Raw genomic sequence first — 22,141 nt, 5'->3', positions numbered from 1 at the left:
AAACCATTGACCAGTTTCTGAATAGCCTGTAAAAGACGTGAGGTTTTTGTTTGATCTGTGTACTTACATTGTATATGATAAAGGAGTTATAGAAGGTGAAATAACTTATAGTTGACCTGACTTGAGGGAATGTGATGGTATCAGGCTGATGTTGGTGTTAACTGACGAGCCTACAATATCCTCGGGATATTTCGTAAAGGTAATCACAGATTCGATCTTGTCAAAGACTGATAGATGGGTATATCGATAAAACATAGGACATCTCGTTTAGGCTGTATTCCACACATACACAAACTCTCTCTCTCTGCCCCCGACTCTCTCTCTCTCTCTCTCTCTCTCTCTCTCTCTCTCTCTCTCTCTCTCTCTCTCTCTCTCTCTCTCTCTCAGATACAAATCTTTTAAGAAATGAAAGGAAAATACCATCATATCAACAGAATTTTAATTATCATATAAGCTGTCTTTATACATATTGTTGTAAATTGTCAAAATTATTGAAACCAGCACCAGGTGGTTACCGAAAAGCACACAAGTTAACTATATTTCAATATCGAGAATCTCGGCAAACCTTACGACATTTTCTTAAATACATTCAGGTCATCAAGATCGATATATCTTCAATATATGTCAACTAGAAATAAGTCGCCTACATATATAAATGCAATATGTGTGAAAGCGATTCTTTTTGTCTAACTTTTGTTAAACAATCCTATCTTGAGGAAAGACAAATGAGGTCACAAAATATGGCTCATTCATCCACGAAACGCGTACCTAATAAATTTAATATCTTGTTTAGTCACAAGTTTCCGAAACAAAATCCATATCGTAAATGACTTTTTGTTAACTAATGATAATTGAATTTTAAAATACCTTATTTGACTGTCCTACATATTACACACATTACATAAGGTAAGCTGACATCATATGAAAAATATACCTGGCCATATATGGTTTATAAAAAATATACATGTCAATATATATACGAAAGATATTTAGGCAACAAAATAAGATATTTTTTGATCGAATGTTTGAGATGTAAGAGCGAACACCTTACACACTATAAAATAAATATCTCCAGGTGACCTCACGGTGCGATGTGAATTGTTGGGTCAATTAGAGTCCCTGTGGACATAACGTCAGATAAAATCTGTATTGGGTTGGACGAAGTGGTCAAATTCGTGTGTCTACTTAATGTTTTCTTTAACTGCTGCTATGAAGTTTTATAGCTGCGAATGCCGCAAAAAACGTCCATTTCACTGACATGGCACGTGAATGGTTATATTACGTTTTCCTTATTTCAATATCACTAAACTGTTGGGAGAGTTCAGGTAAGTGAATATGTAAATATATATAAAGACACCACACACACATATATATATGTATATATATACTTGTGTGTGACTTCTTTTTCAAATCTGGTTAGGCTAGACCGCTAACAACAGACGGACGTGTCTTTGCGTGACTTTTTCAATATTCTGACAGCTTTCAATAATGAGTGAAAATATATTTTAATCCATAGATAATATATTTATAGTAAAATTATTGGATATTTTCATTGTCCATGTGTTCATGTTTGAATAGAACTGGTAATATTGAATTTAACGTAATTTTTGAAATAAGAAAATTCATATTAATTAGCTTCTTGATTTAGATTCATTGTTAATTAATTACTACGACGTGTTTGTTTTATTACTGCAAATTTGCCTTATTCATGTCTTCAGGCTTGGTGTAATTAACTACATGACGTATTATTTTTTTTAATTAATTCGCCAGTTAAAAATATAAATGTGGCGTGATTTAAAGAATTCCATATTTACTGGATACAATTTTTCTGTTCGCAGAAAACCTCTCGCGACGTAACTCCACAGTAATATCACAGAGCAGTAATCACGTGGATAACAGCTTTCCCGCTCGTAATGCCATCGATGGCGATGAAAGCACTCTCTCCATGACAGCTCCTCATCACCAACAGGAGGCGTGGCTCCAGGTTGACCTTGGGTTCATCGCCCGTATACAGAGAGTAGAGGCGTTACATCGATATGACGTCACGTGTAAATGTTTACAATGTATTACAATTGGTATCTTTTCTCAATAGGATTTACCCTGCACGAGTCTAGAACACACGTTCATACTCTGTAACTTTAACAACTTCCACATCCGTCATGTGGACTGAAAACACTAATATGTCACCTGTCTAGGGGTTTACTTCAACAATATTAGCAATATCAACGTGCAATTTCCAGACCTTTTCGATTCATGAAGCATCATTTCTACTTACATATAAAATGTTCAAGTCCGGTTATTGTACTTATGCTTACCAACAATTGTAAAAAATGGTATTTTTTTTGTCATCTCAGTCAAATCTAAATGTGGAACTTTTGATACAATAAATTAGAAGGTAAACATGGCACAGAAGAATTTTCCAAGATCTTTGTTTTAGCTTGTAGGAAGTTATTAGTAGTGCATAGAAAATTAATGTACCATTTCCCCGATAGCTGATGCTTGTCGTCGTATAGAACAGAAATAATATTACAGAAATATCTTATCGCGGTCTTTTATTCCTTTGTTTTCATTCAATGCAATCTATTGTTTTTAGACAAAAAGCAATATATGGCCAATACATATAAATTCAGGTCCGGAGATAGGAGATACAGAAATAGTCTGAATGAAATCGAGACCAAAGCGACACTTACAAATATAAGACTTAACCATTCAACCTTGTGTTTTTCCAGTTTATCGTACACACGGGTTTTATGTCTTTGTATCCAACGCCTCCGACTTCCGGCAAGGGACTCCTTGTCTGTTCGACACAGTACATGCTAATCCTGTCACTTTGTCATGTTCCCTGAGAGGACGGTATGTGACGTTTTATACCAATGTATCGTCTATAGCAGCCACCTACGAGGCGTTTGCGGAACTGGTAGAGTTCCAAGTCTTCGGTAAGTAATTGGCATTAGAGATAACTGTTTTAGAAAAATAATCAGGTTGATAAAGATATCACAGGGAGGCGTTGCTTTTTGCTTGATTTTTTTGTTTTTTGTTTTCGTTTTTGTTTTTTGTTTTTATTTTTTATTATTATTATGGTGTGAAATTAGAGGTGTTCAATACCCTAGAGTAGGTCAGATATCGTTTCGTTGTTGTTAACCTCGTTCTGATCTGGGAACGTAAGTTAATTACTTTCTTTGATCCAGATTTACATGGCGGATGTTGTCGATGAGTCAGAAGATGCTTACCCTTAGAGAACATCTGGTCTTTTTCTGTTTTCAAGGATATCCATATAACTCTTTCTTCCCATTTTCTTCTCGTTTCATTGATTTTGAGGTTACATTAAGATTGACATGTCGGTGTATTCTTTTTCAGTGTTTTACATTGTAGATAAGCCAATTAAGGTTTAGACACATCATCAAACCCATTTATACCTGTATTACATGTAGCCCTTTATCAAAGTCCTAAAACTGTTGTTCCAAAAACGGTCACGTTCCGATTCCTCACAAATTTGTGTAATCGTGTTTTGTTTGTTTAATTGTTTGCTAGTATTGTTTGTTTGTTTTTTTTCAGTTTGTATGACTAAACGTCCAGACATTATGTTATGTACAAGTAAACAGTAGTATTTTGCATTGGTATGTGTGTTTCTAAAGGTTGCGAGGAAAACAGATTTGGTCAGAATTCTTGTCAGGAAAAGTGTCATTGTGCATCTGGCTGTAATCCTGACGACGGTGTTTGTGACGTGCCCGGATGTACAGCCGGTTACAAAGGACCGAAATGCAATCAAGGTAAATATGTACGAGCACGCGCTTAACCTTCGCTCTTACAATGTTAACTATTACAAAGGGACCTAACTCACTACGAACTATTGTTTTGCTTATTTCAAAGGGTGTGACAATAATTCTTTCGGTCCGGACTGTAATCACACGTGCCACTGTTCAACCCCCGGATGTGAACTCGTCATTGGACTGTGTAACAAGCCCGGATGTGAAGTTGGCTACTTTGGTCCTGCATGTGATTTTAGTAAGTGAAGCTTTTAAAAAGTTTTAGTTAGTCTGAATTGTTCTTATGTTCCATCAACTTCTTTTTATATAGTTCTGGAGCCGGCGGAACGTCAGAATCACTCAGTCTGAAATTCCATAATACATGAACAAAGTTAGAAATTAAATACTAACTCGGACGAAGTCATCACTTTTACAATAGCCCATTTAAGAAGAAACTAGCTTGTTTGAAGAAACTCAATTTGAGGACTCAATATAACATGCATTGATTAATATCAAATGAATATTTTGTTTATTATCATTTAACATCCGGTATCAGTAAAGGACTCCGTGAAATGCCAGTTTATAACATTGTCTATTGTAGCTTGTAAAACAACAAACTTTGGTGAGAACTGCAAACAAGAATGCCGTTGCGAGACTCCGGGATGTCACCACGTGACTGGAATCTGCAACATACCCGGATGTGAAAAGGGTTATTCGGGACAAACTTGCAGCAATGGTAACACAATGCTTCGATTAAAATTACCCCAGTAACGTAGTGTGATTGATTGTTTACTGCAGAAAGCAATTACTAACCACAAGTGATTTAAAATCATCTAGATAATCTTACATTGCTGTGAGATCAAATTCCCTGTTTGCCAGTCCTTAAGAATTGTCCATTCACTCAATCAGATGTTATTTACTGGCTGGACCACGGATTCATTACTTTGACTTTTGGATTTATGACACTAATGGTTTTAGGTGATAACAAATGATAACAATGTGAGAACAAGTGTTACTGTATTATTTCCGGATGTGACGATCCGCAGGCTGTAGCTATACAAGGGTAATTCGTGTAACAAATGTTAGTCAATTTACTGGCCACATTTTAAATACACAATTAGCGCATGTTTCAAGCTACAGGTTAAAAAATACATTTGAATATTGTGGAATAATGCAGTAATTCTTGATATACCTGTATTTTAAACAATTACAGCCCAACCATACGCTCAATATGTGAATTCTGTTCAAAATTTTGTAATGTATATAATATCTACTATGCAACCGTATCGTCCCTCAAACAGCCAGGGTCATTTAGAGGAGAGGATCTCCGTGTATTAATTGATGGCTTCATGTATTCCAATGAACAACATATGATATTTCAGTATTTCCACAGCAAATAGGGTAAAACCTTGCTCCAATGGCACACCCACATCAACACAGACCGGTATGTTCTGCAGATTTTCGAGAAACACAAACAGAAAGTTAAATAAGACTATACATGTACACAACATTTTTTAGAACAAAATGAGAATTAAATATAGAAACACAAGTCTCTTGTAATGAATTTACAATATTACAGTATAATATCAAATATATTAACACCCAGGCTTTACAATATCACACAGCGGATATGTAGCATGTAAATACACTTAGTGCAAACAATATTATCATTCAATATCCATTAATTAAACACATACATATCATTAGTATGTGATATTACTTTCGACACAAAGTTAGAATTAGATACAGTAGTGCAAAAAACGGGAAGACATTGGTGTAGCAAGAAGATGATATACCACGTTTCTTTACACAGTTGTCGATGTGAACGATGTATTCAGGGAACTATCGGGAAGTAACCAACAAGGGGTTACATATGTGTTTGTCCTCATCGTCTTAGGAATGTGCACCGCCTTTGTCTCCATTGTCATCCTGATCGTAGCTGTCTGTGTGAGGTAACTTATCCTGTTGTTCTAAGTAATGACGTCATGTACAAGGTGTCAGAAAAAAGTATAGAGTTCATGACAAAGTTATTATAATGAATAAAAGATTAACCAATTTGCAGGACAAAGTACAAAAATACCAAACGCCACCAATGTACTAACAAACCCAGGTATATATATACATGTAAATATATACACATTTATTGTATTCATAAAGACTTTTTTCTGTTTCTAGGAAGAAAAAGAGGAAACGTGTTCCTCGTGATGGGCACAGCATTGCTGCAGCGACCTACCCCAACAGGTTTGTTAATACACAATCTATAAGTACGAGTGAAATGTCGTTAACATAATGTAGAAACGTTATTTAGGATTTCTCAGACATAAAAGTTTAACAGATTTTTTTTATAACATGATGGAAACCATTCACAATTTTTATTTCATTTATATACACTATTGTGTAACTTACAATATGTAAACTGTAGTAACTATTGTCTTTGTAGATACAATACGTGAATGACTGAGACACTGTCGAAATCACCAACAAACGAGGACTTGCCGTTCAGGGTTCTCAGATCATCCCAAGTCCATGCTACATTTTCAGGCGTTTAGCCTTGTAAATTGACACAGAGTATCCGTTGTGCTGTGTTGATTTGCGTTAAGCATGCAGTATTCGGATGGGTGTTGAATGCAACTAAAATTACGTACTTGTGTATAACTTATCGGTGACTATTTTTAGAATGGAAAGATACATATACTTGTTAGTTCATCTCGTTCTGTGACTGCTGTTATGAGCAAAACTACTCCTCCAAACTTTGATTGGCATTTTAAGATTACAAAAGCTACTCGATGTAGAAAACAAACAGACTTTTATCGTTCAATTTTGAAAAAATGGTTTGAAATGGTTTAGACATGGCTAACCCATATCTAGATGCTAGCCGTCCTCTGTACATCAGTAAAGAAACGGCGAATTAACTTTGTCCAGAAAGTAAGTTCGAAAGACCCGAAGGCCTGTGTTATGAGATTGTCAGTCGATACCCTGCAAGACAATCGTGATATAGTTATTTTGTAAGCTGTTGGATAGCATGCTGAACCCTGGAGAAGTAGATGATAGTTCCTGGCACTCAGGATATCGAATTTTTAATTCATGGTTTGATATATGTTTGTAGTTATCCTTTGTTATGTTCTGTATCTATACCATCTATATTCTTAATCACCAGGTGGCTTTAATTATAAATACATAGACTGTGGTCGGTAAGCTATAAATACGTAGACTGTGGTTGGTAATCTGACTATAAATGCATAGACTGTGGTTGGTAAGCTATAAATACGTAGACTGTGGTTGGTAATCTGACTATAAATGCATAGACTGTGGTTGGTAAGCTATAAATACATAGACTGTGGTTGGTAATCTTACCATCAATGCGTAGACTGTGGTTGGTAAGTTATAAATACATAGACTGTGGTCGGTAAGCTATAAATACGTAGACTGTGGTTGGTAAGCTATAAATACATAGACTGTGGTTGGTAAGCTATAAATACATAGACTGTGGTTGGTAAGTTATAAATACATAGACTGTGGTTGGTAAGCTATAAATACATAGACTGTGGTTGGTAATCTGACTATAAATACATAGACTGTGGTTGGTAAGCTATAAATACATAGACTGTGGTTGGTAAGCTATAAATACATAGACTGTGATTGGTAAGCTATAAATACATAGAATGTGGTCGGTAAGCTATAAATACATAGACTGTGGTTGGTAATCTGACTATAAATACATAGACTGTGGTTGGTAAGCTATAAATACATAGACTGTGGTTGGTAAGCTATAAATACATAGACTGTGATTGGTAAGCTATAAATACATAGAATGTGGTTGGTAAGCTATAAATCCATAGACTGTTTGGTATGCTATAAATACATAGACTGTGGTTGGTAAGCTATAAATACATAGACTGTGGTTGGTAAGCTATAAATACGTAGACTTTGGTTGGTAATCTTACCATAAATGCGTAGACTGTGGTTGGTAAGCTTTAAATACATAGACTGTGGTTGGTAAGCTATAAATACATAGACTGTGGTTGGTAAGCTATAAATACATAGACTGTGGTTGGTAATCTTACCATCAATGCGTAGACTGTGGTTGGTAAGCTATAAATACATAGACTGTGGTTGGTAAGCTTTAAATACATAGACTGTGGTTGGTAAGCTATAAATACGTAGACTGTGATTGGTAAGCTATAAATACGTAGACTGTGGTTGGTAAGCTATAAATACATAGACTGTGGTTGGTAAGCTATAAATACATAGACTGTGGTTGGTAATCTGACTATAAATACATAGACTGTGGTTGGTAAACTATAAATACATAGACTGTGGTTGGTAATCTGACTATAAATACATAGACTGTGGTTAGTAAGCTATAAATACATAGACTGTGGTTGGTAAGCTATAAATACATAGACTGTGATTGGTAAGCTATAAATACATAGAATGTGGTTGGTAAGCTATAAATCCATAGACTGTTTGGTATGCTATAAATACATAGACTGTGGTTGGTAAGCTATAAATACATAGACTGTGGTTGGTAAGCTATAAATACGTAGACTTTGGTTGGTAATCTTACCATAAATGCGTAGACTGTGGTTGGTAAGCTTTAAATACATAGACTGTGGTTGGTAAGCTATAAATACATAGACTGTGGTTGGTAAGCTATAAATACATAGACTGTGGTTGGTAAGCTATAAATACATAGACTGTGGTTGGTAATCTTACCATCAATGCGTAGACTGTGGTTGGTAAGCTATAAATACATAGACTGTGGTTGGTAAGCTTTAAATACATAGGCTGTGGTTGGTAAGCTATAAATACGTAGACTGTGATTGGTAAGCTATAAATACGTAGACTGTGGTTGGTAAGCTATAAATACATAGACTGTGGTTGGTAAGCTATAAATACATAGACTGTGGTTGGTAAGCTATAAATACATAGACTGTGGTTGGTAATCTGACTATAATTACATAGACTGTGGTTGGTAAGCTATAAATACATAGACTGTGGTTGGTAAGCTATAAATACATAGACTGTGGTTGGTAAGCTATAAATATATAGACTGTGGTTGGTAAGCTATAAATATATAGACTGTGGTTGGTAAGCTATAAATACATAGACTGTGGTTGGTAAGCTATAAATACATAGACTGTGGTTGGTAAGCTTTAAATACATAGACTGTGGTTGGTAAGCTATAAATACATAGGCTGTGGTTGGTAAGCTATAAATACATAGACTGTGGTTGGTAAGCTAGCTATTGATACATTGACTGTGGTTGGTAAGCTTCCTTTACAAACTATTCAAATTTAAATATTGGCTGTTTTGTATCATATTCTAAATATACATTGATTAAAATGTGTTGCATTCACTCGTGTGTCTTTTGTACAGTACCTTTGATCCGTGAGTAATAAAACTGTCAATATCTTCTTGTTGAGTGTTATCTGTCAGATAAAGATATGCTGGTGAAGCAAAATGATCGATAGGGTTGGTCGAGATGATCCTATCTAACCCCAAGGGAATAAACGTCTAGAACGCGGTAAGAGAAGGGAAATTAGATAAGTAATGTTTTTATCCAAATATCTTGCTGGTGTTACTATGTTGACGTGACGTCATTGAATTACTACTGTGGCGTAATACATATAGGTATATCCCGACATTGGAATATTCACTTTGTCGCTGTTACGACTTTGTAGAGACGTTATAGCGTTCACCTGATGACCTTTGCAAGCTATGACTTAGAAATTTTATCAATCAGCGTCACATCGGCGTCACGCTTGCTTAAGTTGTAATCCAATTATTGTTTGGAACTCTGCATTTTTAATTAAAGTCGAGTGTGCAGAGGAAAAGTTGGATGGAAAGGGATAGAGATACACACTTTTTACATCAGAAATTGTCCTCCTACACACAAATCTTCAATAGAGAAGTCCTTCTGTCACGTTGTCACGTTTCTTACTTCAGGTTTTAGATAGTTATTGTTGTGCAGATTTACCTATATAGTTTAACAACATATACTACAATAAAAGATCACTTGTCGGGTAGACCATTATGTAACAGATCCTAAGCCTGCTCCTTTCCACTGTTCTGCTGATGAAGGACATAGTGAAGGGATCACTTGCCTGGTATGAAAACTTCACGATCCTTTTATAAATTTTGTGAAGGAACATGCCAGAGATCGGGATGAATAATGCCATGCTGCATTGGCTACGTGTTAGTATATTTTTAGAAATGGAAAATTCGCAAGAGGGAAACGAAATGTCTACAAATAGCATACAGGTTGGTGGGAAAGCTGTCCCTTTTCCGTGTATCGGGGACTTGATTTCCAGTTCGGATGGGTTTGTACCTAAATATGAATGAAAGAACTTGACGTCTTTTTTATCTGTTTTGAAAATTTTCGATGTCAACTGTCTCTTGGAATATCTTACCGCCAAATTCAACAATGATATAAACCAGAAACTCAACCATTCTCACAATTATATCATTAGTAACTACAGCCAATTAGTAAAACGCGGATAAGACGTATGTTAGACGGGCATGATACCGTCACCTATATCTCTTTGTAAAGCCACAGCAATTAAATTTGAGTTAGCTAATCGTGTGCTTTTATACATGTACCAACTTTCTCTGAAAGTATGTATTAATTTTGTCAACATAAGCAGTAGTAGAAAAATGCATGATTTTAAAACTGAACATACATTTAGTAGCAACTAATTTACTTACAGTATTTTTAATGCAAAATGCATGTTAAAGTTATTTGCAAGATGACAGGTTGGACATGAGAACAGTACCTCACTATCCTCTCACAATGTCCTTTCTTTCTCGGCACTGGTATTTGCAAACTAAGAAGATGCAATGTCACTGTTCTGGGTCAAACCAAACACGGATATATCAAAGAAACGCGACATTTACCGAAAACAATTGTATCAAACACTGTGATACCCCAAGTGTTTTTTAATCCGGTGGAATAAAGTTAAATCTTTATCAGTGTGGCGCCAAATCCTTGCTTACACAAAGGCAAATGGTTGGATTTTAATGGACATTTTCCGTAATATAATCTATAAAGCTAGCAGAATTACTTAAGCTATAATAATTTGCTTTTTATGTCTCATTGATCCCCTCCTTTATGTTACATATACAATGTAGTCATATAACTTCAACGATTTATCTATTAAACAGATATATGTAAATATAAAAGATAAAATAATTCTTTAGGTAGGGCTCTACACACCATTCGTCGCGGACTTGGTTCGAGTTACTCCCCTTTAACTCATTTATAGGGGTCACTGCAATTGCAAGATGGCTTCCAGTGGGCCACTCATAAATAACTTCGAAGTACCTTCATGGTTTGTACCCAAATTGCATCATGTATTGACGATGCATATATATTTACTAAGGTTACATTGGTCGATCAAATTGTTTACTAGTTAATATCACTCAAATGCACAGTTGCACGATCGAGGAAGGGCAGACGACAACATAATTCGTATGATGTGTTTTTTCATCATAACATGTTCACTGTTTGGCCCAAGCTTATACACGTCAACTCTTGTAAACAATTACCATTTCATCAAATATGTTCAAGTTGATATTATTTAGTGTATTTTAGATACACCACATGACTTCAAAACATTTTGTTTGTTTCCCTCCAGGGCCAGCAAACCACCAACAGGTCTTCATTTAGATGTAACAAAAGATGGGAAAATGATACAGGTTTGTTCATCATAGAAGTTTCCTTAATTTTCACTTAATAATTCTATTAACATCAACGGAAAGAACATCATGCATGATTCTTACGTTGGTTCATCTGTTAAACTAACACGCTGGCCCATTTCTATCAAGCGATGACCTTATATTTGATATTCTACTGCAGGAAAAATCATAGGCTATTTTCCCATATCGCCAATATAAATGTGCATGCATGTTTTGTGAACCAGGATCAACTACTAGTCGGATTGTCTATCCGATACAATGTCATAAAAATGTTCTGGAAAAACAGTTCAACCAACAGATGCAACTGAAGCTAGCAATCACTTGAAGTTACAAGGGTGTGTATAAATGTTTAATCATCATTGCTTACATAAATCCAGAGATTATAATATATAACGACTGAAGAACTGATACAAGAAATTACAAATATTATCTGTGAAGGCAATAAACAGAATTTTGAACAATTTTCATTAGTTAATTTTTTAAAAGGGGGGAAAACTCTCTAGAAAAATAATAGTCTAAACCAAAAGTTGCACTTTTGGTATTATATAGAACATGTTTTGTTTTAGAAAACAAGTCAACTTTCAATCTGAGGCAAGCTTCATAGTTAAAAAAGGACAATTTATTTAGTTAATGAGTTAATACTTTTAATTGTTCTTACTGAAAACTTTGCAAATACCTGAAAAATTATATATAAATAGGTGTATTATTCTTTGATATGCGAGGCATGCTGTTGCAGATGGGCAGGTAACTTTGATGGAATGAGTTTTGATGGACAGATATATGGACAACCTAATCCCATTATACTTTATTTATTTCCTTGGAAGTGGTATACCTGTGTTATCAATCAGATAATAGACCAGGTATCCTTAGTTTATAACATACACAAGGTGCATGTACAAATTTACAAGGGTGATGTATCAGAAATACACTTTTCTGAAAATATGACTGAAATTTGGGTTAATATCACAAAGCTGTATTCTATTGCACTTGAACAGAGGTTATGTTATCTATACATAGTGTATAGTGTATTTAACATTACTTTAACACGAGTGCTACATAAAAATTATTTCCTGACCATGCTTATATAATCATATTACTGTTGGCAACTGGAAAATGGCTATGTATCAGCTGTTGTCTTGAAGAATAAACAACATGTTATTTATAGCCAAACATGCCAAAAAGTCAGAAGTGTAACTCATCTCTAGCTATACTGATCAGCATACAAGATACATTAAAACATTACAACAGACCCGTTTCAAATTCAAAGATACATTAAAGGACCCATTTATTCTGCAATGAAAGTACACTTTCCAATGAATGAGGAAGCGCTGCCATCAATTTTTATGAAATTTGTTAAAGTTTACAAATTGTGTAACATATTTACAGAAAAAGAATCGCCAAGTGTGTGTTAATGGTCTGTCCTATTTTTTAAAAAATGCTTCATTTATTTTACACATAAAATAAACACTAGTTATTTTTCTTTCAGAAACTGATGATAGATGAGAAAAAATGCTACTTTTTTGGAAGAAATAAATTGATGTGTGATTTCTGCATTGACCATCAGTCTTGTTCACGAGTTCATGCAGCACTAATTTGGCACAAGCATTTATCCCGACCATTCATCATAGACTTGGGCAGTAGTAAGTAATCCTGTACTTCTGTGTGGTATCAACTGTATTCAGTGTTCACAAAATAATGTAGGACACTATGTACCAACTCTATGTTATTGTCTATATAGTTATACTGTTTCCTTAACCTACCAGGTATGTATGCTTTTTTTAAGAACAAACGTAAGGTGTTCATGTGTAAGTATGGTAGAAGTTTTATAGGTACCATAATGATAGAAAAGAATTCATATTTGTTTTAGCTCATGGCACGTTCATTGGACATATTCGTTTGGAGTCAAAAAAGCCTCAGCAGGTCCCTCTGGACAGTGAGTTACACTTTGGGGCATCAACTCGTCTTTACATCATCCGAGAACGTCCTCAGATCACTTCCAACCTAGGAGATGAGAAGGACAAACGAGCAGATGAATTGGAGGGAGGACTTATGGGTCTGCCAGAGTCAGAAACAGAGTTAGATGTAGGCTGAAATATATTTTATGTCAAGTGATGTGGTCCAAAATTGACTTTTATGTAGAATTGTTGTTTTCTAAACTAAATAAAGTTAGATTATTTCTACTGTGGTAACCTTTACAAATAATAGAGTGAAAAGAAACAAAAAGTGACTATTTCAACTAAACAAAATATCTTGAGAATATTCATAAATCATTTGTAGAGGAACTATATAGAACAACTGCTGAAAGGTTTATACATGTGATTTGATGACTAAAACAAAAGGTAGTATGATCCCTGTTACTGTCATTAGATAACAATGATGGAGATGAGTGCTTAAACATAAGTGATTAAACATTTCACTGGTAAAAGTTTGTACAACATGAACTGGTATCTATACATAACATTAATTACATATACCTATGTAAAAGTCCCCGCCATTTTATGGAGGAGGGATGTTACCCATTTCTCCATCTGTTCCATCTTGTCACACTCCCAATACAAAGTAATGTCATGATAACCTCTCAACAGATTTAATTTCTATACCTGACTCTGTTTTATATGTGAGTAGTTTTACAGTTATTTACTGGTTTTAAGAATCTTTGTGCTGAAATGGCTTATTTAGGCATGTTTCTTATCTCATGCTTCATATCAACGACCAAAAATAATATTACAGAAAATATTAAGATACTTATTTGTTTCCTTTTTATAGAATTTAACAGAATTTAATACAGCCCACAACAGGCGGGTGACTGCAATGGTAGAAATTAACGAAAAGAACTCAGCCAATCCTTTGAAGAGAAAACATAAATCCATGCATGTTAATTTTGAGGAGGAAGATGAAGTGATTAATCCAGGTGTGAATACAGATTTGATTTGTTAAATAACTTGATGAATAGAGACATATATACATGTAATGTCCTTCTGTGTTATAGGAGTCTTCAGAAGAATCTCTACCCAGAATCAGGCGGATAGGATGTTAGAGATTCATTGTTCCAGCTGTAGAACAATAAGTTTCATGTTTTTTAGAGAATATTGAATCAGTTATGAAATGATCAAGCATTTTATTTGTAAAATTAACCAAGTATTTAATTACTTACCACGGAACATTGATTTTGAGCGATGAGAAAAAAGTCCTCAATGGATAAAATCAGGAGCAATAGATTAACTTATAGTATTTGTCGGAAAAGATTGTTAGTCTTTTAATTAGATTGCAGGCAAAAAAAAGGTTGGTTTGGAGAATCTTAATTGAAATTTAGAGAATTCAAAGCTATTAAATGTATGCACTGTTTTGATATGATTTGAAATAATTTGAATTGTATTAACAGAGGACATAGATCCATCAGTGGGGCGCTTTAGAAACCTTGTACAAACAACAGTAATACCTAAAAAGGTAAGTAGATAATTCATTCTGTCTCCATTTTCATGTTTTAGATTAGCCTTCTGAATTTTCACATTTATTGGTCCCTAGATGTGATGCTAGTTTTTTCATCGATCAGGAAAACAAAATGTCTGACAGACGGCCATCTTGAATTTCAACAGCTTTTTATCAGTATTTTTTGAGAAATACAAGTAATTCACTCTCAAATTTTATATTTAGACTTCTCTTGGTCTGTAATTGTGCATTGCCTATATTTTGGACAAATCAGAAAAACCAGAATAGCTAAAAGAAATTTCTAGTCGTCAGTATTTCTTTAAAGTTATTGAATAGATCATTATCAAGTTACATATTTTGGTTCCTCTGGGATCCTAGTTGAACATTGTCTATATTTGGGACAGATCAGAATTTGGGACTGGTCAGAAAAACAAAGTGGCAGGCAGCTAGCATGAATTTTGATAACTCTAGACTATTATAGATATTTATTGAGAAGAACTGGTTGGATCATTCTCAAATTTCATATGTATGTTTCCCTTGGTCCCTAGATATTCATTCTTGATTTTGAGAAAAATCGGACTACAAAATGGCCAACAGACAGCCATCTTTGATTTTGACAGTTATTGTTTATGTCTGTAGATTAGGAAAGTTCTGATTGGATCTTTCTTTGATTTCATATAGTGGTTTCGTCAATTTTGCAAGTGATTAAAATGGTGGGTCATTCTCAAATTTCATTGGTCAGTTTCCTTTGTGTAATGATATTGCTGTATATCCGCCAGTCAATATAAGAAAAATAAGAGCAAAAAGGGGAAAATTCAAACTTACATGTATATACCCCTAATAAAGGTCATACAATGGTTGGCAACATCTCTATAATAATTGTTTGTTTAAACAATCCTCACTTTGTGTTGTTGATAAATACATAGATTAATTACGTAGTTTTTATGTAGCAGATATTAATATAAAGAAAATGTAGCTAAAGGAATGTCTTGATAGAATTTAATCTGTTGGACATGTTGTACTGTAGTGACAGTATTGTCTGTAGCTAAATGACATCATAATACATTGAATTTTCATTGCTACCTCAAGCTAGATGTAAAAATGATTTCTAACAGATTCAATAGATTTTTGATTTTATAAAATATTTACTAGTGTCAAAATGTGAAATAAACTTATAAATCAGTTAAAAGTAAAAACATTATTGTTGAAAATAACTGATTATTCTTTTAATTGTGTTGTCCATTTTACCTGTGTGTAGCGAGCAAGACTGGAAGGAGGATTGAATCCTGGTTCTATGACAGACAATATTACAAAAAGACTACAGAGTTTTTCATATGCTACACCCAGTTTATATGCTGATCTTGGGAATGTGCCAGGGGTAGGTGCAGGAGGTACCATCAGTATCGCTCAGAAACTAGGACTCCCTATGCCAAATTTGGCACCAGATCTGGTCGAGGCAGAACCTGTGGCTCCTGCCAATCCTATGCCAGCAGTGGCATTTCCAATGGAAGAAGGCAGCAAAGAACCAAAAAAGAAGAAATATGCCAAGGAAGCTTGGCCAGGAAAGAAACCTACACATTCTTTTCTGGTGTAGTGTTGTGTACCTTTTATTCAGTGTCATCTTCAGAGGTCAGCTGTATGATTTATCTTCAGAGGTCAGCTGTAATGATTTATCTTCAAAGGACAGCTGTAATGATTTATCTTCAAAGGACAGCTGTAATGATTTATCTTCAGAGGTCAGCTGTATGATTCATCTTCAGAGGTCAGCTGTATGATTTATCTTCAGAGGTCAGTTGTATGATTCATCTTCAGAGGTCAGCTGTATGATTTATCTTCAGAGGTCAGCTGTAATGATTTATCTTCAGAGGTCAGCTGTATGATTTATCTTCAGAGGTCAGCTGTAATGATTTATCTTCAGAGGTCAGCTGTATGATTCATCTTCAGAGGTCAGCTGTATGATTTATCTTCAGAGGTCAGCTGTAATGATTTATCTTCAGAGGTCAGCTGTATGATTTATCTTCAGAGGTCAGCTGTAATGATTTATCTTCAGAGGTCTGTAATGATTTATCTTCAGAGGTCAGCTGTAATGATTTATCTTCAGAGGTCAGCTGTATGATTTATCTTCAGAGGTCAGCTGTAATGATTTATCTTCAGAGGTCAGCTGTAATGATTTATCTTCAGAGGTCAGCTGTATGATTTATCTTCAGAGGTCAGCTGTAATGATTTATCTTCAGAGGTCAGCTGTAATGATTTATCTTCAGAGGTCAGCTGTAATGATTTATCTTCATCAGCTGTAATGATTTATCTTCAGAGGTCAGCTGTAATGATTTATCTTCAGAGGTCAGCTGTAATGATTTATCTTCAGAGGTCAGCTGTATGATTTATCTTCAGAGGTCAGCTGTAATGATTTATCTTCAGAGGTCAGCTGTATGATTTATCTTCAGAGGTCAGCTGTATGATTTATCTTCAGAGGTCAGCTGTAATGATTTATCTTCAGAGGGCAGCTGTAATGATTTATCTTCAGAGGTCAGCTGTATGATTTATCTTCAGAGGTCAGCTGTATGATTTATCTTCAGAGGTCAGCTGTAATGATTTATCTTCAGAGGTCAGCTGTATGATTTATCTTCAGAGGTCAGCTGTAATGATTTATCTTCAGAGGTCAGCTGTAATGATTTATCTTCAAAGGACAGCTGTAATGATTTATCTTCAAAGGACAGCTGTAATGATTTATCTTCAGAGGTCAGCTGTAATGATTTATCTTCAAAGGTCAGCTGTAATGATTTATCTTCAGAGGTCAGCTGTAATGATTTATCTTCAAAGGACAGCTGTAATGATTTATCTTCAGAGGTCAGCTGCAATAATTCATGTTTCCATCTGACAGCAATTTGACAGCCATCAGAGCATCAGATCCATTTGAGCATCAGGCTAAATAGATTTAAAACAACAGCCAAAATGTTGAGATCAGCTGTCAGACACAGAAACAATCTCATGTTTTTATTACTTCATTAGAAGTGCTGAAATCCTTCATCACTTTCATTTTTTTATTAGTTTATTTGAGACAGTTTCAATGTTGCAAAGAAATAAAAAATATCAAGAAATCTGGAAACAAGGAATTATCATTTTGTATTTTAAACAGATGGCTTTGTCAATTGTTTATGTACAGTGAATGTGAGTGAACTAATCATGGCTTAGTAAGGTGTATTTGTACTGTTAGTCATGACTTGTTCAGTGTACAGTTTACCTATAACTGAAGTGTTATGCAAGTTATACTACGCTTACAACTAGCCTGACACAGAGTTTAAGTTTGTTCACCTGGAGGTGTCCCTAACATTGATACTTTTGAAAAAGGTGAACAAAATGTACTATTACTGTGTTTTGTATTGCTACATAAACTTGTATACAAATGTTCATTGGTTGGTAAACTTTGGAGGTACATGTTATATATAACTGTATATGCATGCATGCTCATCGGTTGTCACTTTTTGTATCAAAATGGGTATAAGCACTTGCTTTGTTTTTCTTCGAAAAGTCAACATCAAAAGCAGAATGAATTTGAAATCTGAAGAAAATCTATTTTTATGAACGGACACAATATGTATCTGTATATTTTGCACAGCTATCAATTAGGAGTTCTAATGGAATGAAGTAATACAGTGCAGTAGACAAGATCGTTGATTTCTAATATTTTAGATTGATGATCCTCCTAATTCTTCATGTTTTAACCTTCCTAAAGTAATGGATGTATTACCAGCTGTTCAGACATATTGTAAAAGATCCAATGCCAAGAAATAAATGGAGAACATTCACTGTAAAATGTATTAGTAATTAGCTATAAACTTCAGTTTAGAAACAACAACTGAAACTATAGCTTATAGATTCTTTTAAGGGACTAAATGGTTAGATATTCATTTCATAAAAACATTATAAGATTTGATATCCATTAAGAATTGTGTACTTTCTGTTAAGTTTGTATAATCATTTTATTAATGTCAAAAAATGAAAACAAAATAGGATTGACCAAACACTTATTCATATCATTATCATTTGGAGAGTATAAACAATGTCTTTGCGCATGCAGTTTATATTTAGATTAATTAAGATTCATTTATAATTTTTTTCTCTGGCATGCATATAGCATGAAACAAGGTCATTTTATAAAGTAAGATTTAAAACATGGCTGGCAAATTAAGATTTAGCTAAGTACATAATTATACATAGTAGAAATCATATCAAAACGGCATGTTAAAATGAGGTCCCGAAAAGTCCTGTGGTGGACTCAGCTATCGCCAATCAAAACAGTGATGGGTGGTAGACACAACAACAAGTGTTCTAATTTTGTGAAGAGTCTAATTTTAAGTATAACTATGCTTGCACGAAATCAAACGCATGGGAAAAATATACAGATTCTAACCATGTATTCCACTGTATGGGCAAATATTATTTTGAATTCTCTGTTGAAGTTGTGCATTAAGTTGGTGCAACCGGTATGAGTGCCTCTCATGAACCATGAAGCATACAAATATATAGGTTAGTTAATTATGATGTGCACATTTTGAACTTTAGTGTCTTCTACACTTCAAGTGTAAAGGAACTGCATGATTCAATGTATAAGGTACAATGTACATGTCTATTGTTTTTCATTGCATTTATAACCCATTGTGTTTGTTTAGCTCTGTCATAGTTATTTTCATTTGGAAAGTAGATAGTTCATAAAGGAGTAACCATTTTTCTTTTCACATGAGTTCTGGTGTTGAGTACATCACACACTAAAATCTGATACCCAAGAAGACAGTATGCGATCAAAAGTTGTCAAACTTCATGCTACATGACTAAAATTTCAGTTGAATTTGTTGTTACATGTTATATGTAATGTCTCTAATATGTTGATTCACATATGTCTCGGAAATCATTGAGATTCCAGAACTTAAGTCTGTGTAACATGTAGATCTTTGTAAGTCTGGGAAATCATTGAGATTCTAGAACTTAAGTCTATGTAACATGTGGATCCTTGTAAGACTTGAAAGTCACTGAGATTCCAGAACTTAAATCTGTGTAACATGTGGATCCTTGTAAGACTTGGAAGTCACTGAGATTCCAGAACTTAAATCTGTGTAACATGTGGATCCTTGTAAGACTTGGAAGTCACTGAGATTCCAGAACTTAAATCTGTGTAACATGTGGATCCTTGTAAGACTTGGAAGTCACTGAGATTCCAGTAATCACACATTGATGTCATGTTTAACAGACCTGATTGTCATATGTTTTATTGATGATGAATACATGTTTTTTTAAACACTCTTGGTGTATAATAGCTGTTATTCTTTTGTTACTACAAACCTACAGAAAACAAGTTTAATAGATGTAAGAATCATCCTGTATGTCTGTCTGTCCATCACCTCTCTGTTTGTCCACCCATCTTAACTACAACAACAACAAATAGCACTCAAAAGAAAATGAGTGGCCTTGGACACAGAAATGTTTTGATCCAGAAACCTTGTAATATTATGTACAACTACATTTGCATAGTGTGTTTGATTCTAACTTGTCTAAAACTCAAAAAAGATCTACTTAAGTGAGGCCTGATGAGAACCCCAAAAACATCTACTTAGGTGAGGCCTGATGAGAACCCCAAAAACATCTACTTAGGTGAGGCCTGATGAGAACCCCAAAAACATCTACTCAGGTGAGGCCTGATGAGAACCCCAAAAACATCTACTCAGGTGAGGCCTGATGAGAACCCCAAAAACATCTACTTAGGTGAGGCCTGATGAGAACCCCAAAAACATCTACTTAGGTGAGGCCTGATGAGAACCCCAAAAACATCTACTCAGGTGAGGCCTGATGAGAACCCCAAAAACATCTACTCAGGTGAGGCCTGATGAGAACCCCAAAAACATCTACTCAGGTGAGGCCTGATGAGAACCCCAAAAACATCTACTCAGGTGAAGCCTGATGAGAACCCCAGAAACATCTACTCAGGTGAGGCCTGATGAGAACCCCAAAAACATCTACTTAGGTGAGGCCTGATGAGAACCCCAGAAACATCTACTCAGGTGAGGCCTGATGAGAACCCAAGAAACATCTACTTAGGTGAGGCCTGATGAGAACCCCAGAAACATCTACTCAGGTGAAGCCTGATGACAACCCCAGAAACATCTACTCAGGTGAGGCCTGATGAGAACCCCAAAAACATCTACTTAGGTGAGGCCTGATGAGAACCCCAAAAACATCTACTTAGGTGAGGCCTGATGAGAACCCCAAAAACATCTACTTAGGTGAGGCCTGATGAGAACCCCAGAAACATCTACTTAGGTGAGGCCTGATGAGAACCCCAAAAACATCTACTCAGGTGAGGCCTGATGAGAACCCCAAAAACATCTACTCAGGTGAAGCCTGATGAGAACCCCAGAAACATCTACTTAGGTGAGGCCTGATGAGAACCCCAGAAACATCTACTTAGGTGAGGCCTGATGAGAATAAAAAGATTAGATATACTGTATGAATACTTGAAAACATCACCAAATGCAGGTTTTAATCTCCAAACAAATGTCCAAATAAATGTTTGCCTTTTGAAAGCGACTCTCCCAGGAAATCGAACATTTGTTCTCATCGCTTCCAATTTACCATTAGAATGATTAAGGCTACTCTGTCTTTCAATAGTACGATGACAGCAAATAAAGGTGTACTGGTGTTACACAATGTCTAAGTAAGAGTTCTCTCCCTTGTGCTATAAAGTATTAGTATTGAGATAACGTGTAGATGTGAAAAATTAAGACATTAACAAATCATAACTGATTCATTTAATTGCGGTCATGTCGCTGCGTTAGCTCAACGTTTAGATCGGCGTTAGAGCTACAGTGAAGGTAAGCTCACTGGTTAGATCGGCGTCAGACCTATGGTGAAGGTAAGTTCACTGGTTAGATCGGTGTCGGACCTACAGTGAAGGTAAACTCACTGTTGTTACATCGGTGTCAGACCTACAGTGAAGGTAAGCTCACTGTGGTTAGATCGGCGTCAGACCTACAGTGAAGGTAAGCTTGTTGTGGTTAGAGTGGTGTCGGACCTACAGTGAAGGTAAGCTTATTGTGGTTAGAGTGGTGTCATACCTACAGTGAAGGTAAGCTTATTGTGGTTAGATCGGCGTCAGACCTACAGTGAAGGTAAGCTCACTGGTTATATCGGTGTCAGACCTACAGTGAAGGTAAACTCACTGTTGTTACATCGGTGTCAGACCTACAGTGAATATGAGCTTATTGTGGTTAGATCGG

The 22,141-nt window shown here is 35.3% G+C and overlaps 2 protein-coding genes across 7 annotated transcripts; both read left to right on the top strand.

Annotated features, from left to right (window-relative positions):
• Positions 1-1,838: 1,838 nt before the first annotated feature.
• LOC132549194 (multiple epidermal growth factor-like domains protein 11) lies at positions 1,839-6,199 on the top strand (the record flags this gene model as incomplete). Its single annotated transcript, XM_060213110.1, has 8 exons — positions 1,839-2,048; positions 2,730-2,936; positions 3,636-3,770; positions 3,871-4,005; positions 4,348-4,482; positions 5,560-5,698; positions 5,922-5,987; positions 6,187-6,199. Coding segments are annotated over 8 exons (1,040 nt in total), but the record flags the coding sequence as incomplete, so codon positions are not given.
• Positions 6,200-11,030: 4,831 nt separating this feature from the next.
• On the top strand, positions 11,031-17,549 carry LOC132549186 (nuclear inhibitor of protein phosphatase 1-like). Of its 6 annotated transcripts, XR_009554173.1 has the most exons (9): positions 11,031-11,077; positions 11,384-11,444; positions 12,931-13,084; positions 13,312-13,526; positions 14,211-14,355; positions 14,827-14,891; positions 16,132-16,528; positions 16,583-16,635; positions 16,714-16,922. XR_009554173.1 is itself a non-coding variant. In XM_060213103.1 (7 exons), exons 1-7 carry the CDS (start codon positions 11,031-11,033, stop codon positions 16,465-16,467), a joined length of 1,023 nt encoding a protein of 340 aa, XP_060069086.1. In that variant the 3' UTR covers positions 16,468-16,922. The 6 variants fall into 6 exon arrangements, 1 of the variants encoding a protein (XP_060069086.1); XR_009554174.1 differs by lacking the exon at positions 16,714-16,922 and adding an exon at positions 17,532-17,549 and having other exon boundaries at positions 16,132-16,609; XR_009554171.1 differs by having other exon boundaries at positions 16,583-16,922.
• The last annotated feature ends 4,592 nt before the right edge of the window (positions 17,550-22,141 follow it).

This window comes from Ylistrum balloti, unplaced genomic scaffold, assembly GCF_031769215.1.
Source record: "Ylistrum balloti isolate Yb309-2 unplaced genomic scaffold, AGI_CSIRO_Ybal_v1 Utg370046, whole genome shotgun sequence".
Taxonomy (NCBI): domain Eukaryota; kingdom Metazoa; phylum Mollusca; class Bivalvia; order Pectinida; family Pectinidae; genus Ylistrum; species Ylistrum balloti.
Note: the sequence above shows the minus strand (reverse complement) of the source record. Positions and strands in the feature narration are given on the sequence as shown.